We start from the raw sequence: 27,301 nt of genomic DNA, 5'->3' as shown, positions 1-27,301 counted from the left end.
GCAGGTCTGGCAACTGCTTGTAAAATGCATAGCTTGTCTGACATAATTATGGATATTAGTACACACACGTAGCACACAACAAGAAAACACAGCCATACAAGATATTGTTCACTCTTAATTTTTTTAAACTTTACTGGATCTTTTTCTGTTTGTTACCTTGTTCTGTCCGCAAGACAGAACAGGGGGCAAGCGGTTTCCTGCCTAGCCTTGGAAGTGCCTATGGGTAAATGAAAATTAAACCAAACAATTAGAAAAAGAATGTTGATTGCCTTTTTTTAAAAAATTCTCATTGAATCTTAATTAGGGAGAATGATCTGGTGAAAATTTTATTTAGGTTGGTAATTGACATAAATATTTGCAAGAGGGCATTGGAAGAATGGTTTTTAAAAGCATTAGTTCTCTGTTCTTTATTTTGGTGCCCCTCTTTTGTAATAACCCCCTTCAGTGTTTCTGGAAATTTCTGTAGATATGGTTCTGAAAAACTTAACCTTAATGTGTAGTAGTTGTTTGGTGAATACATGTACTAGGAAAACTTACAGCCATTCTAAAATGAAGACTGCTTTTATGAAATAGTAACTTCTATAATTCTTTATATGTTTTTTTTTTGTGTGTGCGTGGTAAGTGGGCCTCTCACCATTGTGGCCTCTCTCGTTGCGGAGCACAGGCTCTGGACGCGCAGGCTCAGCGGCCATGGCTCACGGGCCCAGCCGCTCCGCGGCATGTGGGATCTTCCCGGACCGGGGCACGAACCCGTGTCCCCTGCATCGGCAGGCGGACTCTCCACCACTGCGCCACCAGGGAAGCCCCACTGGATTTCTTTATCGAGCTACCAGCTGCTCTACAAGGCCTGCAGAAAGGCTTGCCATGCAGCTGGTAACATCAGCTGACCAGAAATGCTGTGTTTCCTTCCCCAAATGGTTAACAAAAGTCACCTTTGGGCCTTGTGTGGGGAAAGAAATAAGGAAAGAAAAGGAGAGAGCAGGAATGGAGAAGGAAGAGAGAGAACAAGTGAATTACATGGGCTACGTGTGAGCGAGGGTGTGTGTGTGTGTTTCTGTCTTTCTATCTGTCTCTGTTGAATCTTCTCTTCCCTGAAGTCACACCTCCTATCTGGTGAGGAGTTGACGAAGGTGTTTTCTATTTTAGTCTGTAGCCTTCCCATCTGGTGTCTGGATTTCTTCTAAGGTGCCACCAGTGGAGGAATGAGTATGGGGTATTAGTCTTCCATGTTCTCTCCTTTCAGGCTTCTTTTATAATATTTATTTTTAAATTACTAGTTTTATGAGTCAAAGTGGTCAAATTTTGGCAGTTTCCTACGATTCAACCTATTAATTCAACCCTTGTGATTCTCATTCTTCCTCACTGTTTCCTCTTCTTTACACCTGCTCCTTAAATATTAAATTTTTATTAATAGCTATCATCTATTACCACCCACCGCATGTCGCGTACTTCACATATGGCCACTCTGCAAGGGCGTCCTGATGCCCATTTTGCCTGGGAGAGACGGCAGCTCAGTTGGCCCAAGACTACCTGTGTAGTGACTGACAGGGCTGGGATTCAGCCCAGGACTCCGTGGTTCAAGTCTGGAACCCTCTTGCTGCTACTCTATCCCACTGCCTTTGTTTCCTTGAGTTTTATTATGATCCTCATGCTTTATATTTCTGGCACAAATAAATGAGCCTTTAAAAGGCTGGACAGAGAAATGGGATTTTGATAGGGTTCCAAACCACTTTGGATGAGGATGTTTGAAGTTATAATTTATAAGCATGTTATCTTCAGAAATACAGTCTGGTACTTAATTGCACCCACTCCTGTCATGGTCCACAGTAGATGCCTCTCATCTTAGCCAAATTATAATTTAAATTCTGGAGGAGAAAGGTGCTCTGAAATTTGGACCTTAAATCCATCCCAGGGGCCAAAGCATTAGGAAATCTTGCTTTCTTCCTGTCTCCACTTTGGTTGGTCTTCTTCCTAGGCTTTGAGACAGACCTTAATCTTTCCCTTGAAACATCCTGGAGACTTGGTTCATCCTCATGCTTGCCTCCTCTCCCCAACTCTTTTTCTGGTGAGTTGGATTCCTACTCAGCATCTAAATATACACCTGAAGAGAATAGTGCTTTCATGGTAGAATTCCTTCCCAGGATTTCTTGGGAAATTTATATTTTTCCAAATCCCCAGAAAAATCAGTTAAGAAAAAAGGTAAATGGGAAAAAGTGTTGACATTCTCCTGTGAGAATTAAAACAATCAACACAGAGACATAAGTACATGAAAGGAATCCACTGATGTCAAGTTGAAAGCTAGCCTACGGAACTGAAGGATAAGATTGACATTTCCCAGAGCCAGGTCAGGATAGGAGCGCAGAGGAGAGAATTGGTCATGATTGCTTGTAGCTGTTGCTATGTTATAAATGGTATTCATGGCCCTGTCTGCTGCTACTGGTGAGTCATCCTTGCAAATAAAATAAATATAAATTTATATGCATAGCGTGTTGTTTACAAATCCTGTGAGTGGTATTCCAAGAAATAACGTTTCCAAAGCAAAATAAGCCTTTAAGATGGCAGTTTCAACATGTGATTCTGTGTAGTGCTGTTAACCTGCATTTGGATCTGCGAGGAAGGTTATTTCAGGGATCAACAAACCTTTTCTCTAAAGGGCCAGATCATAAATATTTTAGGCTTTGCAAGCCATATGGACTCTGTCACAACTATCAACTCTGCTGTTTCGTGTGAAAGCAGCCACAGACTATACGTGAAATGAACAAGTGGGGCTGTGTTCCAGTAAAACTTTTATTTACCAAAACAAACTGAGGGCTGGATTTGGCTTGCTATTGGAATGCTATTAATGCTCCAATAATGCTCACTGACATTCTCTAGCATTTGAACATTTGTTACAGACTACGATTCTTTGGAAATACTATTAAGTTTATTTCTTATTTAACCTTTCTTTTAGATATCCATAATAATGAGTAAAGGGTGTTTGGAAGTGTTTGTTGAATAGCTTATAACTTGGGGAATTCTGGGGAACTTCCTGGACATTCCCATTTCTCATTCCCAAATCCCAAAGCATAATGTCTACAGGGAATTTGAAAATTTCTGGAGAAGGAGATTTGCCGTATCCTTGTGCTCATCTCTGCTTCCTGATTCAATCAGCATTTATCTTTCCTCAACTTATGTGGCTCTCCTTGTTCTTTGAGCTCTGTGGTGTCCCCCAAGCTTGTCTAGGGTGTGTGACCTATTTTTTTCCCCACTGGGAGATTGGGAATCTTGGGAACTGGTTGATATCTCTGTTGCCTTTCTTTCAGAATTACTGATAGATAATACCCAGTATTATCTTGCCCACGTATTCAGGTATCTGGAGTAGATTATTCTTCAGGGATCCTTGACGTTTATATGCTTGGTTGTAGCGTTGTTATTTTAGAGCCAGGACAAGAGGACATTTGTAGTATCATGTGGATGATTTGTGTTATTGTTTGGGATTGGTATACTTTATGCTTTTCTACCATGCTGCTTTAGCACTTCTGTTATTTTAAGAGGTAGAAAACAGTAAAGGGACCTAAGAATATTTACTACAAGAATTCACTCCAGTTCTTACAAATAGTCAAGATACAGTTTAACTTACAGGCAATTAAGAACACAGATTTTGGACTCAGCATAACTCGAGTTGATTTGTTTTACCACATATTTCAAAAGCGTGATCTTGGGACAGTTTTACTTAACCTCTCTATCACTGGTTTCTTATCTTTCAAGTAGGAATACTAATACCTTCCTCTCCATTTTTGTGGTGTTAGGATTAAATCAGATAATGCAATTGTGTGGTTAGCACAGTTCTAGAACTAAATGATAATTGGCATTATTACTAACTCTTAAAGATGGGAGATATTAACCTTGTTTTGCGGCAGAGGAGACTGAAACACACGGGTTAAATGATTTGTATAAGATCACATTTATTAGGTTAGAAAACTGGGTTTGGCTCTTTCCTAAGTCCATGTTCTTGCTACCATACGCTGCTTAAAGTAATTTCAGTTAACAGTAATTCTATATCAAAGATACACACACCATGGTTTATGAGGCTGGGTGGATAGACGGGGAAGGTATGAGATGATGTCTTTTGTCTTTTTTTTTTTTTAAATTGAGGCATAATTGACATATAACATTATGTTAGTTTCAGGTATACATTGCAGTGATTCGATGCTTGTGTATATTGCAAAATGATCACCACATTAAGTCTCATTAACATCCATCACCATACAAGGGATGATGTCTTGAAAGAGCAAGGATTTGTAGTATTTGAAAGCCACAGTTTCTAGAAGCCAAGGATATAGTTATAATTAAAAAGTTGAGAAAACTTGCCCCGATTTCCCTGTCGCTTAGCTGCTGTATTGACTGCCAGGAACGTGTTAGATTTTAAGTACCTTTTATGCTTGCCTGTTATCAGTCCCATCATATCACCATGACTTTTAAGAAACTATGCATGTTATCTTAAATTGGATGAAAGAAAAATGTACTACTATGTTAAGCCTGCCACTGGAGTTAGAATATTTTTTTGTATTTCTCCTTTCCCCCTTCCTCACTCCCACCCTCCACCACTTCACAGGAATGTGCCTCTAACCTTTATGGGTCAGATTTTCACATGGCATGGTTAGTTGCCAATAATTAAACCTCCATAGCTAAACAAATAAATTGGCCAAGGTTTTGGAAAAACTCAGCTCAATGAAAGTTTTGTGACAAGTTGCTGCAGTTTGCTGTATGCACATGGTCTCTGACTTACGATGGTTTGACTTAACAATTTTTCAGTGTTAAGATGGTGCGAAAGTGATACGCATTCAGTAGAACGTGTACTTTGAATTGTGAATTTTGATCTTTTCCCGGGCCAACGACATGAGACATGCAGTACGACCCTCTCTTATGAGGCAGGGCAGCAGCAGCTCCTACTCAGTCACGTGAGCACGAGGGTAAACAATTGATACACTTAGAGGCATTCTGTTCTTCCCTTTCTGTACGGTATTCAGTAAAGTACATGAGGTATTCAACACTTTATTATAAAATAGGCTTTGTGTTAGGTGAATTTGCCCAACCGCAGGCTGATGTAAGTGTTGAGCAAGTTTAAATTAGGCTGGGCTCAACCATGAGGATTGGTAGGTAAGAAATAGTGAATGCATTTTCAACTTACAGTGGGTTTATTGGAAGGTAACCACATCGTAAGTCGAAGGATATCTGTATAGATATTTATTTTATCTTACAGATTTTTTTTTTCTTTGCTGTACGTGGGCCTCTCACTGTTGTGGCCCCTCCCGTTGCGGAGCACAGGCTCCGGACGCGCAGGCTCAGCGGCCATGGCTCACGGGCCCAGCCGCTCCGCGGCATGTGGGATCCTCCCGGACCGGGGCACGAACCCGTGTCCCCTGCCTCGGCAGGCGGACTCTCAACCACTGCGCCACCAGGGAAGCCCTACACCACAGTTTTGACTTCAATCCGTGGGTTATTTGACAGGCTGATAATTTTAAGACAAATATTCAACTATGCTTAATTTGAAGACTTGATTTTTATCCAGTAACTCTTGAGCACCAACTGTATGCGAGTCGAAGAAGAAGAAAATGTGATCCTCGCCTATTTTTTGTTTTTTTTTTGAGACAAACCCAGTTCAAGGAAGAGGATTAAGTACCAGGTCATATAGAATTGAGTCCTAGAGAATATTAATACAAGAGGAATTAGAATGGAAAGATCTGGAAAATGTGAGAATCATTAGGGAAGGCTGAGCGAGGCAGGAGAACCTGAGCACATTCTTGAAGGAATTCTCTGCAGGAAGGTGAGAGAGCTGGGAAGTTGGAAGGGAAATTAGAAGTACTTCTGTAATTAAAAAAAAAAAAATCTCTGATTTTTAAAAAGAATCAGAAAAATATGCACCGGTATTTCCTTCTTTTCTTGCTTATCTAAAGCTCCTCTCCAAATAGTACCTGTAACTTGAAGACGTGGCCGGCCCTAGGCAGAGCGGCCGCCAAGGCCCCTTTGCACTCGCCCCTTCTAAATTGCAGTCGTTTTTCGGCAGGTGGGGAGGCACCTTCCGCGTGAATCTGCCAAATCCCCCTGTCCCGGCGTCTAGGAAAACACCAGGATTTCCATGGTTTGCTCTGAAACTCAAGGGTTGTGGACGCCGCTTAGCTGAAGAGTTTGTTTTGAAGGATGTCCACTCTAGAAATGGCTTTTTACTCCTTAACTTCACTAAATGATTGCTGAAAATGTCAAGCTTCTGGTTGACCTTTCTACGGGGGGATATTTTTATCTGTCTTATTTTAGTGTCTTATTTTTTGTGTGTCTGATTTTTACATTCGCGATTCTCTTTTCAAATTGATTCTGAGGCTCAATTTAAACTGAAGCGAGGCAAGTTTTGATAGTACTTGTAAAGCATTTCCCTTGAATTTCAAGGTTGATGTGAATTTGTTTTTAATTGTGTGATTTTTACTTCCAAATAATTATTGAGGAGTGCTGTATTTTGGATTTCTTTTCTGCCTTGATTTATTTACATGAAAGTTTTCTTGGCAAAGTGTCCCTTGAGGTTAAAAAATAAAAAGGTGCTCTTTTCCAAAAGGAGTACGTTTTTCAGTGTTTTGTGTTGCTCAGCTATTTGAATGGGAAAGTTTGGTTCTGATAAAAATTTCCTCTTCCTTTGACAAATGTTGATGTTTTTAAAGTCTTCCTAAAGGAAAAAGGAGCTTGGGTGGCTTTTTGCTTTTTTTGATAGTTATCTAGAGCCCCCTTCCTTTCCTCTGTGTGATCCTAACCCCACCATTGTTTTATGAGTCTTTGAACTAGATCTGTCTACAGCTGAGAGTGGTGGTTGAAAATGGACCCAAACCAGGTTATTTTTGGGTGGATACGCGAGAAACTGGTTACTGTGGTACATGGGGTGTCTCTAGGAGCAGCCAGGGGTCTGCAGAGAGACTCTCATTCTGTACTTGTGGACGGTTTGAACTTTGTTTTTCCCAGGTACATATCATAGTTGATATATGCAAAGCCTTTGTTTTTTTGTTTGTTTTTGTAATGGCTAGAGTACGTGGTATATGGACTTTAAAGGAGCTTGATTTTGAAGTTTACCAACTGCAGGTTCCACTGGGTTTTGTGTCATTTAGAAAAATATTTAAGATCGGTACGGACCTATGATCTCAACTTACCGCGTGTCTGTTTTCCAACCCTTTCCATCCTTGCTGCAATTGCCTTGGTTTTGTGGTCTCAATTGAAAGGCTTGTCAAGTGTGCACTTCCTTTAGCCTGCACGTTCACAACTACAGACTTTTCTTCTGCTTAGCTGGTTTTCTTTCTTCTTCCCCTTCACAGCCCCGAGCCGCTTGTGAGCGTCACATTGCCAGCGCGAGAGCTACTGGAGAATTCTCATTATTCCAGGAGACTCCGGGAGCGCCTCTCCCACCTCCAAGCCTCCAGGAGCAAGTGAGCGGAGCTCTGAGGAAGAGCCACTGCTGGAAGGACCGCGGGAGGAGATGCCCCGGAGCCGGCTCTAAGGTAGCCAAGCCCGCTTTTTACCTAGGAGCTCTCAGTGGCCTTGCCAGGGCCAGCAGCAGAGACATTTCAACAGATCACCTCTTTTAATGTTCCTTGGCAGAGATCAAATTGACACGGTCAGTTCTTAGCCACGATGATCATCTCGTTGTTTTGTATGAATCCAACATAAGAGAGATAGGACCAAACCCAATGGTTCTTTATTTTTGCATTACCTTGAATGTAGGCTTTTTTTGGTGGAGTTGCTCAGTTATCTTTGAACTCTGGCCAAGTTGTTCAAATACCACCACCATTTCCCTACGTATAAAGTGCTTCTGCCATTCTTTTCACCTTATAGGACCACTTTTTAAACTTTTTCTTTCCTTCTAAATAGGCTACGTTTTAGAGCAGTTTTAGGTTCACAGCAAACCTGAGCAGAAAATACAGAGAGTTCTCATAGGCGCCCCTGTCCCCCACACACCCTGCCTTCCCCAGACTCTGTCTCCCCAGCAGAGTGGTCCATTTATTGTAGTAGTTGATCCGCACTAACACGTCATTATCGCCCAGAGCCCACGATTTACATGAGGATCTGCTCTTGTGCATTCTGTGGGTCTGGACAAATGTATAGTAATATGGCTCCCCCATTATAGTACCCTACAGAAGAGTTTTCCCGCCCTAAAAATCCTGTGCTCTATTAATCCCTGCCCCCTACCCACTCCTTGGCCACCACTGATCTTTTTATTGTCTCCATACTTTTACCTTTCCCGGAACTACATTTTCATAATATGCTTCCTTGGAGTACTTTGAAATCTCCGTAAAGAAGTCTCGCTCTCAGGATGAAATGCTATTAAGGTTGTGTTAAGCTACGGGGGTAACACAAATACCAACTTACAATAGTCTGTCAGATGTTTCTATGAGGGGAGGCCTGAAGTGCTAAATGTATGTGGGAGTGTCTCTGAGTTAAAAGTCGGGATTGCCTGGATATGGTTTGAAACTTGTACATAGAGACAGAAGCATGAGGTCTCTGTAGCCTCTTTAGGTTCAGAACTTTGGGGGAAGGTCTCTAGTAGCTGTCAAGTGCTCTCTCTTTTTTTTTGCGATACGCGGGCCTCTCACTGCTGTGGCCTCTCCCGTTGTGGAGCACAGGCTCCGGACGCGCAGGCTCAGCAGCCATGGCTCACGGGCCCAGCCGCTCCGCAGCATGTGGGATCCTCCCGGACCGGGGCACGAACCCACGTCCCCTGCATCGGCAGGCGGACTCTCAACCACTGCACCACCAGGGAAGCCCAAGTGCTCTCTTTTTTAAGGAAAGTCTAATTTATTATTTTCAAAAATTTTATTCTTTTATGTAAAAGCTTATTTTTGATTATTTAATTTCAAGTAGTACAAAACAGTCTAAAGATAAAACTTTCTCCCTTCCTTTTCTCTTTTACCCACAGGTAATAATTTGGAACACACAATTTTTCACGTTCAAACTTTTCATAGACACACAAATTATGTGTATTAATTACGTTTAAAAATTGATGGAACGTGGCTACACATTTGGTTTTACAACTTGCTTTTTCCTTTCACTTGATATGCTTTGGATATTTTCCCTTGTAAGCAGAATCTCAATATAAGTAATGACTTCTTAGTGTTCCTTATATGGCTGTAACATAATAACAATCAGTCCTCAAGTGATGGGGTTAGCCTGCAATTTAAAGGGGGATATGGAGGGGGTGGAGACCCTTCACATTAGGGAAAAGACAAAAGCCGTGACTGCTGACTTTGAACTCTTAGTCACTGAGGATGTGAGTTTTTATTTTCCAAGGCAGATGATGCACAGCTTTGGGCTGTTGCCGAGGTGTCAGTTATGTCAGGTTTTTATCTTCTGGTTGCCTGGAAGGAACATCCTTGGCACTAGGCTGTGTTCATGTATTAGCATAGTTGTTAGTTCTGGCTACCATCCTTGGAGCACTATGAGATATTTTCATGCCCATTTAAGGTGGCATGAGGTTCAATGAGTTCTAAGAGAAAGTAATGAATAACAGGGGTGGAATTAAGAGACTGACTTTATTTTGCACATATATTTATTTGAGGGAAGAGGAGGAGATGATGGTGTTAGTTAATTGCTAACCCTGTGATTCTTAATTATGAAACAGGGTTAAAATTGTTCAGCTCAATAGCTTCCTAGTGTGGTTGACAGCGAGAATCGCCAGACAAGTTTTTAGATATCTGGGGCCGATATGAATATTTGTATTGTTATTATTTTATAAAATATTTATTTCTAGGAAGGTAATAATATAATCAATGTTTATAAGGTTTAAAAGGTACAAAAAGAGTGAGAAATAAGTCTCCCTCCTCCCTCTGTCTCCCAGTTACCCTTCCTGGAGACAACCATTGTTACCAATTTCTTATATATTCTTTCAGAGATTTCAGGCATATACCAGCAATAATCTAAAGATTATTGCAATTTCTTTCTTTTTTTTTTTTAACCCAAGTGAAAAAGCATTCCACTTAGAGATGGGCTGGCCTTTATTTAACCAGTACTATATTGATGACCATATAGATCATTTCCAGTTTTATTATCATAAACAAGGCTTTAGGGGATAATCTTGTACATATATCATTTTAAACATGTTTGTGAACGTATCTATAGGATCCATTTCTAATAGTGGAATTGCTGGGTCAAAGATAGGCACATTTTAATTTTGGTAGAAATACTGCCAAATTGCTCTGTTCATAGAGCTTGCAAAGTTTTAGATTCCACCAGCAATGGATGAAAACTCTGCTTCCTCATACCCTTGCCAATCACAGTATAATTGTCAAACTGATCATTTCTTCTCTGCCAAATCTATAGGTGAAAAATGACAGTTTAATGGAGCTTTAATTTGCATTTTTTCTTATTTTGATTGACATTGAGCATCTTTTCATAAGTTTAAAGGCCATTTGTATTTCCTGTTCTGTTCCCTCTATGTTAGTGTCCTTTGTCTGTTTTCCTATTGAGTTATTGATCTTTTTATTATCAGTTCACAGGAGCTCCTATGCATTAACAGATTAGCACCGCTCCCCCTTCTCTCCTTGTGATATGTGATATTTTACTTGGTAATCTGTGTAAAAATAATTATTTTGCAGTGTGGATTATTTAAAATTTTGTATACTTAAATTTACCAATTCATTCAACAAATATTTATTGAATGCCTCTTATGCATTAAGCACTTATTCTAGGCAGTAGGTTATACAATAGTGAAGAAAATAGATCCTAGTTCTTGCTCCATGGAGCTTACGTCCTAGTGAAAGAGACAGTAGATAAAAGACGTTTAAAAATATTAGTTATAGAGGGAATTCCCTGATGGTCCGGTGGTTAGGATTCGGCGCTGTCACTGCCGGGGCCCGGGTTCGATCCCTGGTCGGGGAACTGAGATCCCACAAGCCATGCGGCAACCCCCCCACCCCCTGCCCACCGGCTCCCACCGCCTCCCCATAATATTTATAGAGATAAATATATATTTAGCCTTTTTGTGGCTTCAGGACTTTGTAATACAGTTAAAAGACCTTTTCCATTCTTAGAGTTAAAAACTTACCTTTCCTTGTAGTGTCTTGTGGTTCTTTTTTTAGGCTTAAATCTTTGATCCATCTGGAATGTTAGGTATGAATCCAACTTAATTTTTCTCTGGGTGCTCTATTCATTAGGGTAAGGCTGAGTTGCTGTAACCAAGGGACTGAAATATGCTATGGTTCAAAGAACAGAGGAGTTGACTTTTTTCTTCACTTTACAGTTCCAGTGTGAGCAAAGCAAGTCAGCAGAACTGCCCGTATCCACTGGTCGTTGAGAGTCAGGTTCCTTCTGTCCTGTGGCTCTAGGAATTGTCACTGTAGTTATCTGCATGGTCATAGCTGGGCTGCTACCATAGCTGGGTTCCCTCCATGTGAAGGACGAAGGAGAAAGTTCAGGGCAAGTGATCGCATGTCACTTCCTGCTTCCATTGGCGAGAACATAGTCTTGTGGGCACACCTGGCTGTGAGGGAGTGTGGGGAATGCAGTCCGTGCTGGTCAGCATGTGGCCAAGAAGAAGTGAAGAAGGAATTTTAGTGGAAAGTAAGCAGTCTCTGTCCCATTGGCTAGTCATTCCAATTTTACTGAATAGTCCCAAATTTTCCCTTTTGATTTCTTTTGTATTATAAATTCCCATGTACATTGTGGTCTATTTCTGGGATATCCATTTACTTTAATTGATCTCTTTGCCTGTGTGTGTAGTAGGATCACACTGTTTTTCTTAAACTCTTGGAGCTTAATACTTTTTTTTTCTTTTGTAGGGGTAATTCCATTTTACTGAATTTTCATATTTATTTTAAGTTCCCTTTTACAGAACTTTAAAGTTTCATGTTACAGAATTTTCATATTTATTTGTGTGTGTGTGGTTTGTAAAAAAATATATGAACTTTAAAATTATCATACGTAGTCACCACTCCCTCCCTGCTAAGAAGCAAACCTGTTAGTGTGATTATTGGGATTGTGTTAAATGTCTAGATAAGTTTTGTGAGGGAGGTTTCACAATTTTATGGTGTTAATTTTTCTTATTTGGTGATAATGTTGCACAGTGTTTGGGAAACATTGATCTGGACTCTCCAGTCTTTTGATATCCTTGACCCATGAAATTTATGTAATTGGAGTGGGAGAGAGGAAGGACCAACTTATCATAAGATGCTGTGTTACTTTTTTAGTTTAATACTTGATTTCTGATAATGACTAGGTAAGTGAAGCCTATTTCTCTATTAAAAATTAATAAACTTGTAACTTGAAAAACAATTTTCCTGTCTGAAGGTAAAAAACAGTTGACATTTCAGAAGGTTATTATATAAACTTATTTGTAACACAAACCTGGTTTTTTGCATATATGTATGATATGCAATGCTGCTGCTTCCTCCGAGTGTGTGTGTGTGTGTGTGTGTGTGTGTTAGTCTGCATCTTTTTTTGAACAACACACATTCCTCTTTAGTCTTCTCCTTTTTACCTTTTTATTATAAAGTAAAACACAGATACAGATGTCACACGAAGTGTACATAGCTTAGTTAATTTTATAAGGTAAATGTTTTTTGTGACCACCACACAGGTCAAGAGAGTATTAGCGGCCTCCCTAGAGCCCCTCGGCATGTCCCATGACTGTCACGGTCCCTCTCTCTCTCCAGAGGTAACCACTTTCCGGACTTCTATAGTGATTGCTTCGTTGCCTTTCTGTATGGTCTTATCACCTGCCTGTGCATATCTAGCCACTGTAGTTTAGTCTTGCACACCTTTTTACGTCTTTGAAGTGTCCTAAAGCTCAGGTTCCCCCTCCAGCCCTTTCCTTTTCTTACAGTTTATCTGTCGAAGAACTCAGCCACTTGACCTCTAATTTCCAACTGGCTGGATTTGGTGATTGCATCCTCATGGTTCAGTTCAACTTGTTCTCTTTCTTTTAGTGGGAAATGGTAGTTTAACCCCACAGTCTGGGTATCTGGAATGCTCACTGCTACTGGGTAGGTCATCATTTCTAGGCCTTTTTAGTGGACAGAGGAAATATGTATGTATAAAATACTCAGTGAGTTCATACTGTTGCTTCCAATTCAAATTCAGTTTATATGGTTCTTACTTAACCTTAGCTGAATTACATCTCTAACTCCCTTATTCCACGCAGAAAATTTAGGTTCTCCAGAGCAGCAGGGAACAATAGTATTTGAATAGGCCATAGTTAGGCATCTGCTGTCTTCCACACATTACACACAGTATTCTCCACACCACCACAATCCCAACACCGCACCACGAGTGATGATAACTGAAAGGCGAGAAAAACAGTTCTCTTTTTGTGTGCTTATCCCCATTCTCCTCGCAATTTTCAGGGGGAGGAGTGGGGGATGTTTATAGTTGTTGAAAACTGGGCAAATTTAAACACTGATTAGCTTTTAGATGATATTTGGAGGAGGAATACTTTTAATTTTGTTACCTGAGATGTTTGGTTTTATAGTTATGTTTAGAATAAGTCCTTATCTGTTAAAGAATTTGTGGGTGAAATGATGTGAGTTCTGGGATTCTCATTAAAATACATCAGGAAGAAAATGGGCAGAATAGAGGAAATAAGATTTCTTATTTTTGGAACTGAGTGGTAGGATGTGGCTTATTTTTGAAACTGGGAGGTCAAAAATAGGGTTTATTATCCTTTTTCTCAATGTAACCTGAAATGCCTGTTATGCAAAATTTTTTTAAATTAATTTTATAAACAGTGAAAAGACAAGGACCTACGATAGGGAAAGAAGGAAGGACTATTCAGGGAAGTGGAAAAATGAGTAAAGAGTCCTAACCTGGTGGTTCCGTTTGGCTCAGTGGCCTTGAAGCTGCGTAACATCTTGAATGAGAAGAAGGGAGGGCTGAGATGTGAGGCCTCAAGGGAAACCAGCGTTTAAGATACGAGTGGCAGAAGAGGAAACTCCCATCCAAGGAAACTGAGCAGATCCAACCCATAAAAGTAAAGATAGCAGAGAGATGGCGCCTCTGAATCCCAGCTAGGGAAGAACCAGGGAATGGACCAGCTGATGCCACCCTCAGCGTTCTCAGCATCACCCAAATTGCCGGGGGACTGGGGGATTCCTAGGCCTCAGGTCAATCAAATACAAATCTTGGTGAGTGAGGCTTCGGAGTCTGACTTCTGAGGAAGCTCCCCTGTGAATCTGAAGGATAAGGTAAGGTTACAAAGAGTTAGAACCTTAGCCAGAGGCATTTTGGTGATGGACCGGATGGAGAGGGGAGATGTGGAAGGAGCTTTGTGTAGTGCTCTTTCTAGAAAGTTTTCTGCGAGGGTATGAAGAGGGTAGATATGGGAGGACTTGGGGCCGAGGGAGGTGGTGGTTGCTGAAATAGTTGTTGCTTATAATAATGTAAGAGAGGTTTGCCTGTAAATGTGGAGGATGTGAATGGTTCCTTATGCAGGATGATGACTGAGTGGTCAGGCCAAGCATGAGGTTAGGCGCCCCCCCCTCACCCCCCACCCCAGTACCAGATAGGTTATTTTTATTTATTTATTTTTTTTGCGGTACGCGGGCCTCTCACTGCCGCGGCCTCTCCCGTTGCGGAGCACAGGCTCCGGACGCGCAGGCTCAGCGGCCATGGCTCACGGGCCCAGCCCCTCCGCGGCATGTGGCATCTTCCCGGACCGGGGCACGAACCCGTGTCCCCTGCATCGGCAGGCGGACTCTCAACCACTGCGCCACCAGGGAAGCCCGATAGGTTATTTTTTTGCCAAGCACGTGAGTTTGATGGTTCGGGGAAAGCTTGCAAATGGTCATCATGAATGAGATGTTCTTTCTATTCGTTAATATTTTGAATTACACATTAAAGGAGAGGTACTCAAGTCTTTGCATAGGGACCTCTGCTTCTCAAGTTCTGACTGGGCCTTTGGGCCCCTCCCCGAGGAAGAAGGAAGGAGTGGGGTTTTTACGGCTGACGTTGGCCCTGTTTTCTTATTCAGCACTCCTGCTCTTCTTCACATTCTGTTTTCTCTTTTTTGGTTTCCTTTTCCTCGTGTTCAGGTGACACTCTTATACGCGTAGAACCTCCAAGAGGGGTTGCCTGGTACAGGGTGGTGCTTTCCAGTTATTTGCTTTGGGACTGACTGTTGGAGGGATCCCTACATTTTCTGGATTTCCTAATGTCTGACTTCGAAGGTTGTGGGGAGAGGACTGAGGTGAGTACCCTGTTCCTCCTGTTTTTCTCTGCCTCCATGTCTTTGTTCTTCATAATGGGTTGGATTCATGATTTCTACCCTGTAGACTTTCTACCTCTGTGTACTTGGGAGCATCTTCTGTCTCCTAGATTTCGTTTCTTTCTCCCCACTTAGTAGAGTGCATTTATTTTTACTTTTAACATGCCATTAATTTCTAATTTAGGTCAATTGAGCATTTTGATTTTTTTAAAAAAATAAATTTATTGATCTTATTTATTTATATCTTTGGCTGTGTTGGGTCTTCGTTGCTGCGTGCGGGCTTTCTCTAGTTGTGGCGAGCGGGGGCTACTCTTCGTTGCGGTGCGCGGGCTTCTCACTGCGGTGGCTTCTCTTGTTGCGGAGCACGGGCTCTAGGCACGCAGGCTTCAGTAGTTGTGGCACGCGGGCTCAGTAGTTGTGGCACACGGGCTTAGCTGCTCCGCGGCATGTGGGATCTTCCCGGACCAGGGCTTGAACCCGTGTCCCCTGCATTGGCAGGCGGATTCTTAACTACCGCGCCACCAGGGAAGTCCGAGCGTTTTGGTTTGGGTGGGTGGTGTTTTGGTTATGAAAGTTTTCTGGTCTCTTTCTGTGTGGTATCAGAGCCTCTCCCTGTCTTATTTCCCCTCCTCTTTGTTTTCTGTTGTGGTTACTTCGATGCTAACTTGTTCCACTTGTACACTGACCCTGTGTACACGGCTCATTTTCTTTCTCATGATCATATTTATACTTTTGATGGATATATTTAAATGAACAGCTGTGCATTTGTTGAGTCACACCACAATTATCTGATTCTGCCTTCGCTGCTCCAGGGGCTAAAGCATATTTCAAGCTAAGTTGCGAGAGAATTCCGTTAATCACATTCTAACTGGGGGCGGGGAGAGGAGAAAGACCAGTAAGAAAAGTCTTTTTAAAGATGAATGTTAATTAGTTGTTCAGTTATTTTAGAATAGATTGATTTGGTTGCTATTTAAGGTGTCACCTGAAGAAACTTTATAACGATGTAAATAACTGTAAAGGTTTAATGATATCAGACAGGCTAAATTCTCTGGAATTGTTGATGTGGGGATAAACTTAGTAGCTGGTTTATTTAAATAGATAAGCGGTCTTTAAAAGAGTTTCTTTCTGTAAAGACTGGTGTTCTTGACTCAGCATTCCTTGAATTCATTGGCTAAATATTTTGTTTTAAGCTTCCTGAACAGATAACATGATACAGAAAATGTTACAACTTTCTTTTTCTTCAAATCTATTAATTGCTAATTATAACCTCTGATTGAGTCTTTGGCTTCCATCAGCCAGATCTATTTTTCTCTTGACACTTCCTCATGGTTTTCTGAAGGTTATTAATAGGCATGGAAGCATGGCTTTCCAAATAGCATCAATAACTGTTAGGAGACTAGTGGGGGGCATAGTGGGGGGAGATGATATGTCAATTCCTGACTCGTAGGAGGTGAATTTTCAAGCTACAGAAGCTGTCTCAGAGGTCACTGGGGATGGCTCTGGGCAGATCAGCTGGTGTCTGCAACTAGAGATCCAAGCAGTCCTATCCAAATGGGATACTGTCCACCAGGGAGTTGTCTGCTATACCCACAGTCTGCCAGCCGTCTTTTTGTTTGGCTGCTTCTCTTGGATGACACCCTTGAAAACTGAAATCCAGGTTACAAATGATATCTTTTAATTTATTTCCAATACCTGGTTGCAGCTATATTACATTGAGGATGAAGAGCAGCCCTCTCCCCCAGTCATTTCCTGGCCAGCCTGTAAAACATTCCCTAAACCTCCCTCTCCTCTCCCCACCCAAACCAAAGTGTAACGTAGACTAAGATGTTAGAATTAATGTGTTTTAATTTCCATTGAGTGCCTCGTATGTGCCAGGATGGCGATGTAGCCATGATCCAGGCAGAGTCCTCACTCTCACGCTGCTTAAATTTTGGTGTGTGGAGTAAGGACGGATGGGAGAGGGAGAGACATAATAAAGACCAATAAACTAATACATAAATGACAGATGTCACGCAGCGTTAAGTGTTGTGAAGAAGACGGCAGGGCGCTGTGGGCTGAGCGTGGGGAGGTCTGAGGCAGGAATGGGCTTGAGTGTGTGTGGGGTACGGAGGAGAAGGGCTCTGGTCAGGCTGGTGTATAAAGGGTGGTTTTTCTCACCTCCACAGAAATCTGCTCTAGTGCTTCCCATTTTAAAAAGAGAGAGAGAGAAATAGACCTCCTTGGTGCTGATGTCTTTTTTATTTAGTTTCCCCCGACCCTTCAAATTATTACGCGTTAGTCACATTAGCCTTAGAATTGGGACAGTTGTGTCAGATGGCAGTGCCTGAGATACCATTTGTCTGGTAACAGGAGGGATAGGAAGGGTCTGAACTCTTAGGCTAAAGGGGAAACTGCAGGCAGTGAGAAATGCAGCAGAGGGCCGAGAAGGCATCTAACTGAGGGCTTTGGGAGGAGGTGGGATTTTAGATGGACTTCACAGTTACTCATCTAAGAGTTTCACTGGTGGAGTTGGGGGTGAGGGTAGGGGGAATAACAGGGTCCTTTCTACCGGTAGGTAAAAAAAATACATAAATAAAATAAAAGAAAGTCCCAGTTTGTAAACTGGAGGGAGAGGAGCCCTGAGCTGCCTAAGAGAATAGAACAAAACAGCTGGGAGATGATGGGTACTATCGGTTGAAACAAAGCGGAGAGCCGTGGCTATTTGATACAGAGGGAATGAAGTGGAAGACGAGGGACAGTTTCCATGTAGTCAAGCGCGTCAAAATAAAACCGAGACTTGAGATACCAGTAAGGCATGCCGTGGGTGATCAAAACGTTGGAATCTCAGAAGCTTAGCTTAGTTATTATCTTTATATTTGGTAGGGGTGTCGCAAAGTCAGTTTCGTCCTGTATACAATGAAAGTAAGTCTACTGGGGTTTCTTCGGTTCTAACATGGTAGCTTATCCTTTTACTGATTTTCATTCAGTTAAACCTCATTTACCTACCCTTGCCTTTTTTTTTTTTTTTTTAACCAGATTATATTATTCTTTTCCTGGCCTTTCCAAACCATATCTTGGGTCCATCTGTCACAGCTGGAATGTTTGTAGTGTAACTCTTTCAGTCAAAACCCTTTCTTTCCTGAAATAATCTGTAATTATTTCCTCTAACTACAGGATGAACTGATCCAGGGGCTGGATTTCAGTACTATAGGACTTGTCCAAGAAGCTATTTGTATTCATCTATCTTGAAAGATCAAATTACATGCTAATATTCTGAAAGTAACACCCCACCAGAAACTCCCCCCCCCCCCCCCCCCCCCCCCCCCCCCCCCCCCGCCGCAGCAGTGAAGTCTATATAAAACCAAGCCCTGGCAACTTGCACATTGCCAGTTCAGACAGAGTGTGGTGTTAAAAATATTTCACAGGTCATTTGTGAACTGGAGAAAAGACCCTGACTTAACTTATATGGTATGATGCTTTGGTTTAGCCTTTCTTTGCAGCTATAACTGACAGCCCATGTCTCTCTCCACCCTTTCCAAAGTCCCAGGTAGTCCCAGGAGCAAGCTGTCCTTGGGTTCTCTCTCTGCTTGTTGACCATAGAAGAGACATAACTATTGTCACATAATGGCTGATTTTTGTCCCCCTTGGAGGTGGTGGTTGTAAGTATACCTTCCCTCAAGATTGTATATTTAGAGTCTGTCTTGCTGGATCTAATTTGCCCCCCAAATGTGCCCGACCTAATGCTAATGCCTGTTTTTATCTTACGATGCGTCACAAGAGAACTGAAGAATGGGGATGGGAGGGAGGGAGGAGGTAGCAACCACTTGTGTACTAGCAACGTGGCTTGTCTTTCCTTTCACATCAAGTTTCCCGCCCCCCCCCCCCCCCAGGGGCAGGGGAGATAATCCGAGGTTACAGGGTATATGAAATTAATTTGAGGTTAGAGAAATGCAAAGACGGCATGATAAAGGTGGCCCAAATAACCATGAGTAAAGATTGTTTTCTGAGAGGAAAATCAAGATGGGTAAAGAGCACAACGTGTTGAAGCTTGGATAAAATGTTAAGGAGGACTGTGGTTAGTTCCATAGTTTAGGAAGCTAAACTATGGCTGGCTGGTTTAATGAAGGTTGTGAGCGTTTGTTAATTAGGACCTGAACTCTGGTCACATGGCTTTGGGTTTGACTTTGTGTGCTCGAGCAAGGTACTTCTAGCTACGCATTTTCTTATCTGTAAGCTGGGATTAATAGGAGTATTTCTTTTCGAGTGTTTTGGGGAGAGGTTGAAAGAGATAACGCATAGGGTCCCTAAGCACGGCTCCTGGCTGCTTAGTGAGTGGCACTGCTGTTACTGTAATAATGATGTGCTGTTGACAGATGACTAAGGGAAAGCAGAGTCACTCTACTTCTTTTCTGCTTTGCCTCTACCTTTTATATTAAAGAGAAAGATTTGTTTTTTCTTATGGAAGGCGTAGCATAGGCCATATAAAAGAGACGTAAAGAAAAAACTGTCATGGAACGGTTGTGATAGCCCTCACCGACGGTGAGTGAGCGACTTCACGTGGATGGTGAAAAAGTCATTCAAAATAGGGATGGGTGAATGTACAATCCATCTTTCAAGATTCTTTCTAACTTGGAGAGTGTTAGAAATTGAATTGAGAAGAGCATCAAGAAAGTCCCTATTGAACGAGTAGGTGCTCAGTAGATTATGTGTTGAACAAATGGACAAACCAAATGAGTCTAGGCCGCCAGGCCAGACAAATGAACATTTTGTAGAATCTTCTGATGGGAATGAATCTCAGGGTTCATCTTACAGCTTTGCTTTCATCCTCAGCACACAGATAACAAGTGGTTTGCTGTTCATAACTTTAGGTTTGAGAAATACCTTTTATTCTTAACAGTACATTATCAACTAGATTGCTTAATATGAGTTCTAAAGGTTGAATATAGAAGTGCAGTAAACTCCTGGTTATTCTGTGACTGACATCAGAATGCTTTGTGATTTTGGGGGGGATGTACTGCAGTATATCTGTGGCTTTATCCAGCTGTAAAATTGCGATGAGCGAAAGAAGTACCAAACTTGGTCTCAAGCCCACATGTGTTAAAAATTGAGCTAAACGCTAGCTCCCTAACTGGATGTCAGTCTGATCTATAAATGGAGTTCGAAAAGTACCATAGGATTTGGAAAGCAGCTCTGTTTTGCCCTGGTGGTTTGCCTGTTTTGAGTACAATATCATGGCACTGTCCTGTCTCCCAAGGGAGTAGTCCTGAGACACTGTAAAAGATGGCACTGATTTAAGACCCGAGGTCCCTAACCTTTTTCTGCATAGCTCTTTGCCATGTGTCTGAAATATTAGGATCAGTTACCAGGGCTAGAGGGCCTTATCCAAGAACAGAAAGGAGGTGGTATATACTGGGGCAAAAATTTATACTCCAAACCCTTCAGATAATATTCTGTAACCCCCAGTAGCCTATGAGTTTTCGCAGTCAGGGATTTTAGCCTTAGAATATTGCATAAGGATTTGGTTGGACCAAAAGGAGATGGACGCTGGAGTACCTTCTGATCACAGTTCTTTGTCTCATTTAAAAAGTATTTCGTTGTGCACATAAAGTATTATTCCTACATGAAATAGATATCTGATGCCTTCTCCCTTGACCACTAGACTTATTGTTGACTTCCTTGAGGTTAGAGAGTTTAAAGAGATTTCTAAACCTGTGGAGCAGTAACATTTTTGTCAGGTATCGAGCCAATGCCCAGCCTAAAATGTCTGGTGCCATCTGGTTACCTGGTACGGTAGAAGGACTGATCATTTAAGAGTAAGGCAGTGCTTCTCAAAGCGTGGTCCGAGATCCTCTGGAGTTTCCAAGACTTCCTCAGGGGTTCCACAAGGTCCTCCTTCTTCCAGTCACATATACGTCTTCATGTACGAAGTTGGATTCTCTTTTCTTCAGCTGATACAGCATGTCATTCCAGATTGAATGCAGAATCATACATGAGAATCCAGTTGCCTTCTACTAAGCCAGACATTATAGAGATTTGCAAAAATGCAAAGTAATGCCACTTTTTCCTCATTAGAGCTTCCTGTGGGGGAAAATACAGTTCTTTTTTTAATTTAGAAAAAACAGAGTAATATGTTTATTGTTATTTTAAAACAAATACAGTATTGAAAACATTCTCCACTTTAATTTCTAATAGAGTAAATATTGGTAGAAATAACTTACATAGACAAGTTCCTTAGAGTCCTCAATAATTTTCAAGAGTATAAAGAGATTCTGAGACCAAAAATTTTTAAAACTATTGGAGTAAAGCATCCCTGAACTATTGAATTATTGCCACTCTCTTTTCCCACTACCCGCCAGCCCACATCTGAAACTCCTTAACCAAAAATACTTGAGTGCAAGGGAGTTGAAAATTACTTGTAAAGACAATGTTTCCTTTTTAGTATATTTAAAAATTCGAAGTAGATCTTTGGGGCTTCAAGTTGGGACTTCAGCATATTGATGTTCTTTATATGTAAAATAGGATCGGGACATTTATTCCAGAACATTCTCCTCCCTACATTTCTTTTCCCTTTCCTTTCGAAAGTTCCATTTTTAATAGCTGAATTAACTGGTCAGCAGAGACACTCCAGACACTGAACGGAATGGCAACCAGTAAATGCTGCTGACATTTTTTCCCGAAGATTTTTGGCAGATTTTGAGCTATCTATCTATAAACAGCAGATTAGTTTGGAAGACTGAATTTATACCTCCTTTTTTCCCCTGTTTTCCATTTAGGAGCCTAAATTATTGTTTTAATTTTGCTTGCACAATAATAATCAGTTAAAAGGTGTTTAGGGGCATGGGCTTTTGTTGGCTTTGTGACAAGGAAAAATTGTCAGTGGTGATGGTCTTTTAGAATTCTTTTTTAAAATAGTGAAAGAATTCTTGATTTCGAAGCTTGAAACTTGTTAACTGCTGACTTTTATTATTACCTGAACTAAATTCTAGAGATTAGAGTTAACAGAGATGATAAATGTCTTAATCCTGCTATTCCTTTGCAGGTGTGTATGTGCTTTTGTGTTAACGGGTGGTCGGGGCGGGGGTAATTTCTAATTCTTTGGAAATTAAAGTTAAATTGAGCCGATGAGTTCAGGGAGAATTTGAATTCAATGAATATTAAATGTGCACCTACTTGGCTCTAGTAGCGATGAACAAAATAGACTATAGATTTTACTACCATGAAGTTTACAGTCCAGTGAGGGAGACAGATGTTCAAAAGCACACACTCAAATATGGATATGTAATTATTAATTATGATAAGTGCTATAAATAAAAATTAACACAGTGGTGTATGAGAGTGTAATGAGAGCATATGAGGGTTTAGGCAAGCTTCTAGAAGGAAGTGACATTTAAGTTGAGGCTTGAAGGTTGAATAGGAATTTGCCAGGTTGGGTCCTGAAAGAAGGGCTCAATCACTGGGAGCTTCATATATACAGAGGTCCTGAAAGAAGGGCTCAATCACTGGGAGCTTCATCTATACAGAGGTCCAGAGATAGGCAGGGAGCTGGCTAGTTGGTGTGCCTGGGAGAATGGGGTGGAGAGGGGCCTTGACAACAACGAATGTAGGGAGGTGAGTAGGGGGCTTACTAGGGCTTACCATGTTTTACCCAGGTTCTGGCCAGGGGCTACCTCTCCAGCCTTCTTGAGTCTTCTCTCCTTATCACTCTTCTCTCTAGGCTCCCTATGTCCTAGCCTGGTGTTTTTTTTTCACATGTGATATATGTTTTAAGTCCTCAGGAAACACCAAGCTTCCCCTGGCCACAGGACCCGTGTAGAAGCCGAGAATCTGTGCCTTTTTCCTTAAATGCCCTCCTGTCTCCACCACAGAGTGGTCCCCACCCCAACACAAACACACACACACACACACACACACACACACACACATACACATACACAAGAGCTCACATACTCTTATCCTTTTTGTAGTACCTTCTACTCACCTTTCTGGTTCCTGTTTATATATAATCTACCCTGTTTATATATAATCTCCTCCACCCTCCAAAAAATCTTAAATTGTTTTGTTAGCAGTCTTATTTAACCATGTTTCTTTCTAACACTTAAATCAGTTTTTAATTGTGCAGTCTTTTGGATGATTATTTGACTACCACCATAGATAGATTGTGTAAGTTCTGTAATAGTAAGGACCATGTTTGTATATCTTTATCATTCTAAGTTTCTAATTTCTAGTACATAGCAGGCTCTCAATAGTTGTTGAGGGAAGGAAGGGAGGGAGGGAGGGAGGGAGGAAGGAAGGAAGGAAGGAAGGAAGGAAGGAAGGAAGGAAGGAAGGAAGGATGGAAGGAAGGAAGGAAGGAAGGACGGACTGGGAATTCAAAGATAAGACTGAGATATAGTTCAGTACTTTTCAAAGGCTTTTAATGATATATCCCATCAGTTAAAAAGTTTTTTGAGGGCTTCCCTGGTGGCGCAGTGGTTGAGAGTCCGCCTTCTGATGCAGGGGACACAGGTTCATGCCCCATGCCCCGGTCCGGGAGGATCCCGCATGCCGCGGAGCGGCTGGGCCCGTGAGCCATGGCCGCTGAGCCTGCGCGTCTGGAGCCTGTGCTCCGCAACGGGAGAGGCCACAACAGTGAAAGGCCCGCGTACCGCAAAAAAAAAAAAAAAAGTTTTTCGATTGTGTACCCTCAATATGTATGTTGCTTATAAGTTTTATATAAAGTAAAACTGTGTGTTATAAGACATACATAAAATAGAAATTTTAAAAAGATTTAAGATGAAATATTTGAGGTATGGCTAATGGTAATCACATTGTATTATTGACAAAAATCTCAGGCTACTCAGGATAATGTTTATTGTTTATGATACTGGATGCAAATCAGTTTTTAATGTATTTTTAAATTCTGAATTTGGTGAGCCTGCTTCATGTCACAGTGAACTGGAATGTTAATTGATTTTCTTTAAAATGATTAACAAAGAACCACTAGGAATAGCCATATAAGTTCCACCATTTTCTTAGTCTTCTCTGGTACTTTCATTAACAACATATTCAATCTGTAGTTTCTTTAATGGATTTAGAACACTTGCAATTTGGGGAGGGCTCATTTCATTATATCTAGCCATTACAACCTGTAATTCCACTTCAGTAAACCCTCAAGAGTATAGCACATGGCTGTATTCTATAAGCAAACAATGTCCACTCTTTCACATTGTGTAACTCCCACTTCTTCTGCAAGATACCTTTTGTAGTGGACTGTCCTAAGGGATTGAGACAGGGACCAAATAAAGGATCAAGTTATTTATCACTCTGTTAGATTAAATCAGTTTTTATAAGATACAAGTTTTAGTATTTTCATCCCATAATTTAATGCATTGTCTCGTGTGGCCCTTGGATGCATGCACCCCCTTTTGGGGGCAAGTAGGCTAGCTAGTGCTGGAGATTGACATAGACAGATGATTGATTTGGAGTGGTGTTAGACAGATGATTGATTTGGAGTGGTGTTAGACAGATGATTGATTTGGAGTGGTGTTGGGGCTGGGGGGTTGAAATCACTGCTGATGGAGAGGTGTTGCACCAACCATTTGCCTTTTGAGCTAGATCGTGGATGACAGGAAGAGGGAGTTGGGTAGGAGAGAGGTGGAGGGGGAGGCTCAAGGCATCTGGGCTGGAGGGAACCAACAGTGCGTTTCTGTTCAAAGGCACAGAGATGAGATGGTGATGGAGGGGTCAGTACTGGTTATGAGGGTTCCAGGGTGAAGTGAGGCATTTGCATTTATATCAAACAAGGGCTTGCTCTAGAAAAGATCTATGTGAACATGGAAATAATAGTAATCATAACAACAGCAACAGTAGAAAGGGAGTCACTCAGGTTCCACGTGCTTTTAAAAATGTAAAAGGAAGGTCCATTAAACTCTCCTTTACTCCCTTCCCTCACCTTGCTGTTAGAGAAGGGTTAGTCTGAAATACAGTTGTAGACAAATTGAAGTGAGGGATGGTAAGATAGAATAGAGGTGCGGGGAATGAACAGCCAGACTACTAACCAAAAAACTGATTTTAAGAAGATGAGTCAGAAGGTGTCCATTCCAAACAGCTTAGATAGCAGTGGGCTTTTGCTCTTTTCTTTGAAGCTTTAAGAGTAAGATAGCACATGAACCTATTCACTAAAGAACTTCACCGGTTTTCTCTTTATTTTACCATCAGAAAATTGCAGCTAGTTCAAGGTTTAATTTTTTTAAATTATTTTTTGTAATAAAGAATTAGTATAGCCAAACTCTCATCATATTTCCAAAATTTTATAGGAATTATTCAGATGGAAAAGTTCTTTGTTGTAACCCCTTGACTCAGAACATTGAGCTTCTGCCAATGTAGTTTTAGGGCAATATCAACTTAAAATTTATATCAAGTGTCTTATTTTCTCTCTGTTATAGTTTCATATATTAAGATTTTATATGATTTCTTCATGTCTTGATTGTGTCTATGCTTCGTTAAATTTGAGGTTAATGTAAGAATACATTGCTTTACCATTGATGAGGGATAAGTTACAGTTTTGTGTTTTGTTTTCTTCGTTTTCTTTTTCGGGGCTGTATGATGATGTAGGTTGCTTCACCTCTAATCCTTTTGAACGAAGGCTCAAACATGGTAATTTGGTTTGGATTATTCAGTCATTTAATCTTTAACATCGTGTTAGAACAGTCTATTCGTGCTTCTCAGAGTTTTTAACTTGGTGCCAATCTTGCATTCCGTGGCATAAAATAAAATTCAAACCTAAAGTCCTTTAGGAATGCCTGGCCTTACAGCTGAGAATTTTTCATGTCCCTTTTGAGTTCTTTGTTAGTGGGTAGACTCAGGGAACGTTGCCTCAGAGTGGCCACCAGGAGGAGGTAAATCTGATTAACTCTTTAAGATGATTTATTTAGATCCATGTAAAGGGTATATGTTTAAATGTACTAAGAAATAAGGCAACGTATGTGAGGGGAATTTGTAAGAACGGCCTTGAACGGCAGTTTGAAGATGGTATGCTTAATTTAATTTGTCATCCTGCAGTTAAATTTTGTTGTTTCACTGATATCTCTTTTTTTCCCTCCACAGTTGTACAATGGTAGATGGAGTGATGATTCTTCCTGTGCTAATGATGATTGCTTTCCCTTCCCCTAGTATGGAAGGTAAGTGGCTCACAACTACTTGGGGCAGGATCAGTATACTGTGTACTGTTTGGCTTACTGTAAACTAGTTTCTTCTTAATCCTATAAGATTTAGCAATCCTCCCCTCCCCCCATTTTTAAGACTTTATTTTTTTAAAGCTGTTTTTTAGGTTCACAGCAAAATTGAGAGGACGATACAGAGATTTCTTATATACCCCCTGCCCCGACACATGTATAGCCTCCCCCATTATCAACATCCCCCCAACCAAAGTGGTACATTTGTTATAATTGATGAACCTACATTGACACGTCATAATCACCCCAGCCCGTAATTTACATCAGGGTTCACTCTTGGTGGTGTACCTTCTGTGGGTTATCATGACATGTGTAATGACATGTATCCATCATTATAGTATCATACAGAGTAGTTCACTGCCCTGAAAATCCTCTGAGCTCCACCTATTCCTCTCTCTCCACCTCTGCAACCCCTGCCAACCACTGATTCTTTTACTGCCTCCATAGTTTTGCCTTTTCCAGAATGTCATGTAGTTGGATTCAGACGGTATATATAGCCTTTTCATATTGGCTTCTTTCACTTAGTATTTTACATTTAAGGTTCCTTCGTGTCTCTTCGTGGCTCAGTAGTTCATTTCTTTTTAGTGCTGAGTAATGTTTCATTGTCTGGATGGACCACAGTTTATCCATTCACCTACCGAAGGCCATCTTGGCTGCTTCCAAGTTTTGGTAATTATGAATAAAGCTGCTGTAAACATCCATGTGCAGGCTTTTGTGTAGATATAAGTTTTCAACTCCTTTGGGTAAACACCAAGGATTGTGATTGCTGGATTGTATGGTAGAGTATGTTTAGTTTTGTTAGAAACTGCTAAGCCGTCTTCCAAAGTGGCTGTTCCGTTTTGCATTCCCACCACCAACGTCTGAGAGTTCCTGTTGTTCCACGTCCTCACTAGCGTGTGGTGTT

General features: G+C 41.2%; 1 protein-coding gene across 2 annotated transcripts in view; it reads left to right on the top strand.

The window, feature by feature from the left end:
• The window catches only part of ACVR1 (activin A receptor type 1), a 127,081-nt gene that overhangs the window by 43,901 nt on the left and 55,879 nt on the right, over positions 1–27,301 (top strand). For both annotated transcript variants that reach the window (XM_082841842.1, XM_082841843.1), the window contains exons 2-3: positions 7,332–7,514; positions 26,270–26,343. In XM_082841842.1, the coding sequence (XP_082697968.1) occupies positions 26,277–26,343 (67 nt within the window). In that variant the 5' untranslated portion in view covers positions 7,332–7,514; positions 26,270–26,276. The remainder of the gene's footprint in view (positions 1–7,331; positions 7,515–26,269; positions 26,344–27,301) is intronic.

This window comes from Leucopleurus acutus, assembly GCF_964270905.1.
Source record: "Leucopleurus acutus genome assembly, chromosome: 6".
In the NCBI taxonomy this organism is placed as follows: domain Eukaryota; kingdom Metazoa; phylum Chordata; class Mammalia; order Artiodactyla; family Delphinidae; genus Leucopleurus; species Leucopleurus acutus.
The sequence above is the reverse complement of the archived record's forward strand: the minus strand, read 5'-3'. Positions and strand labels throughout refer to the sequence as shown.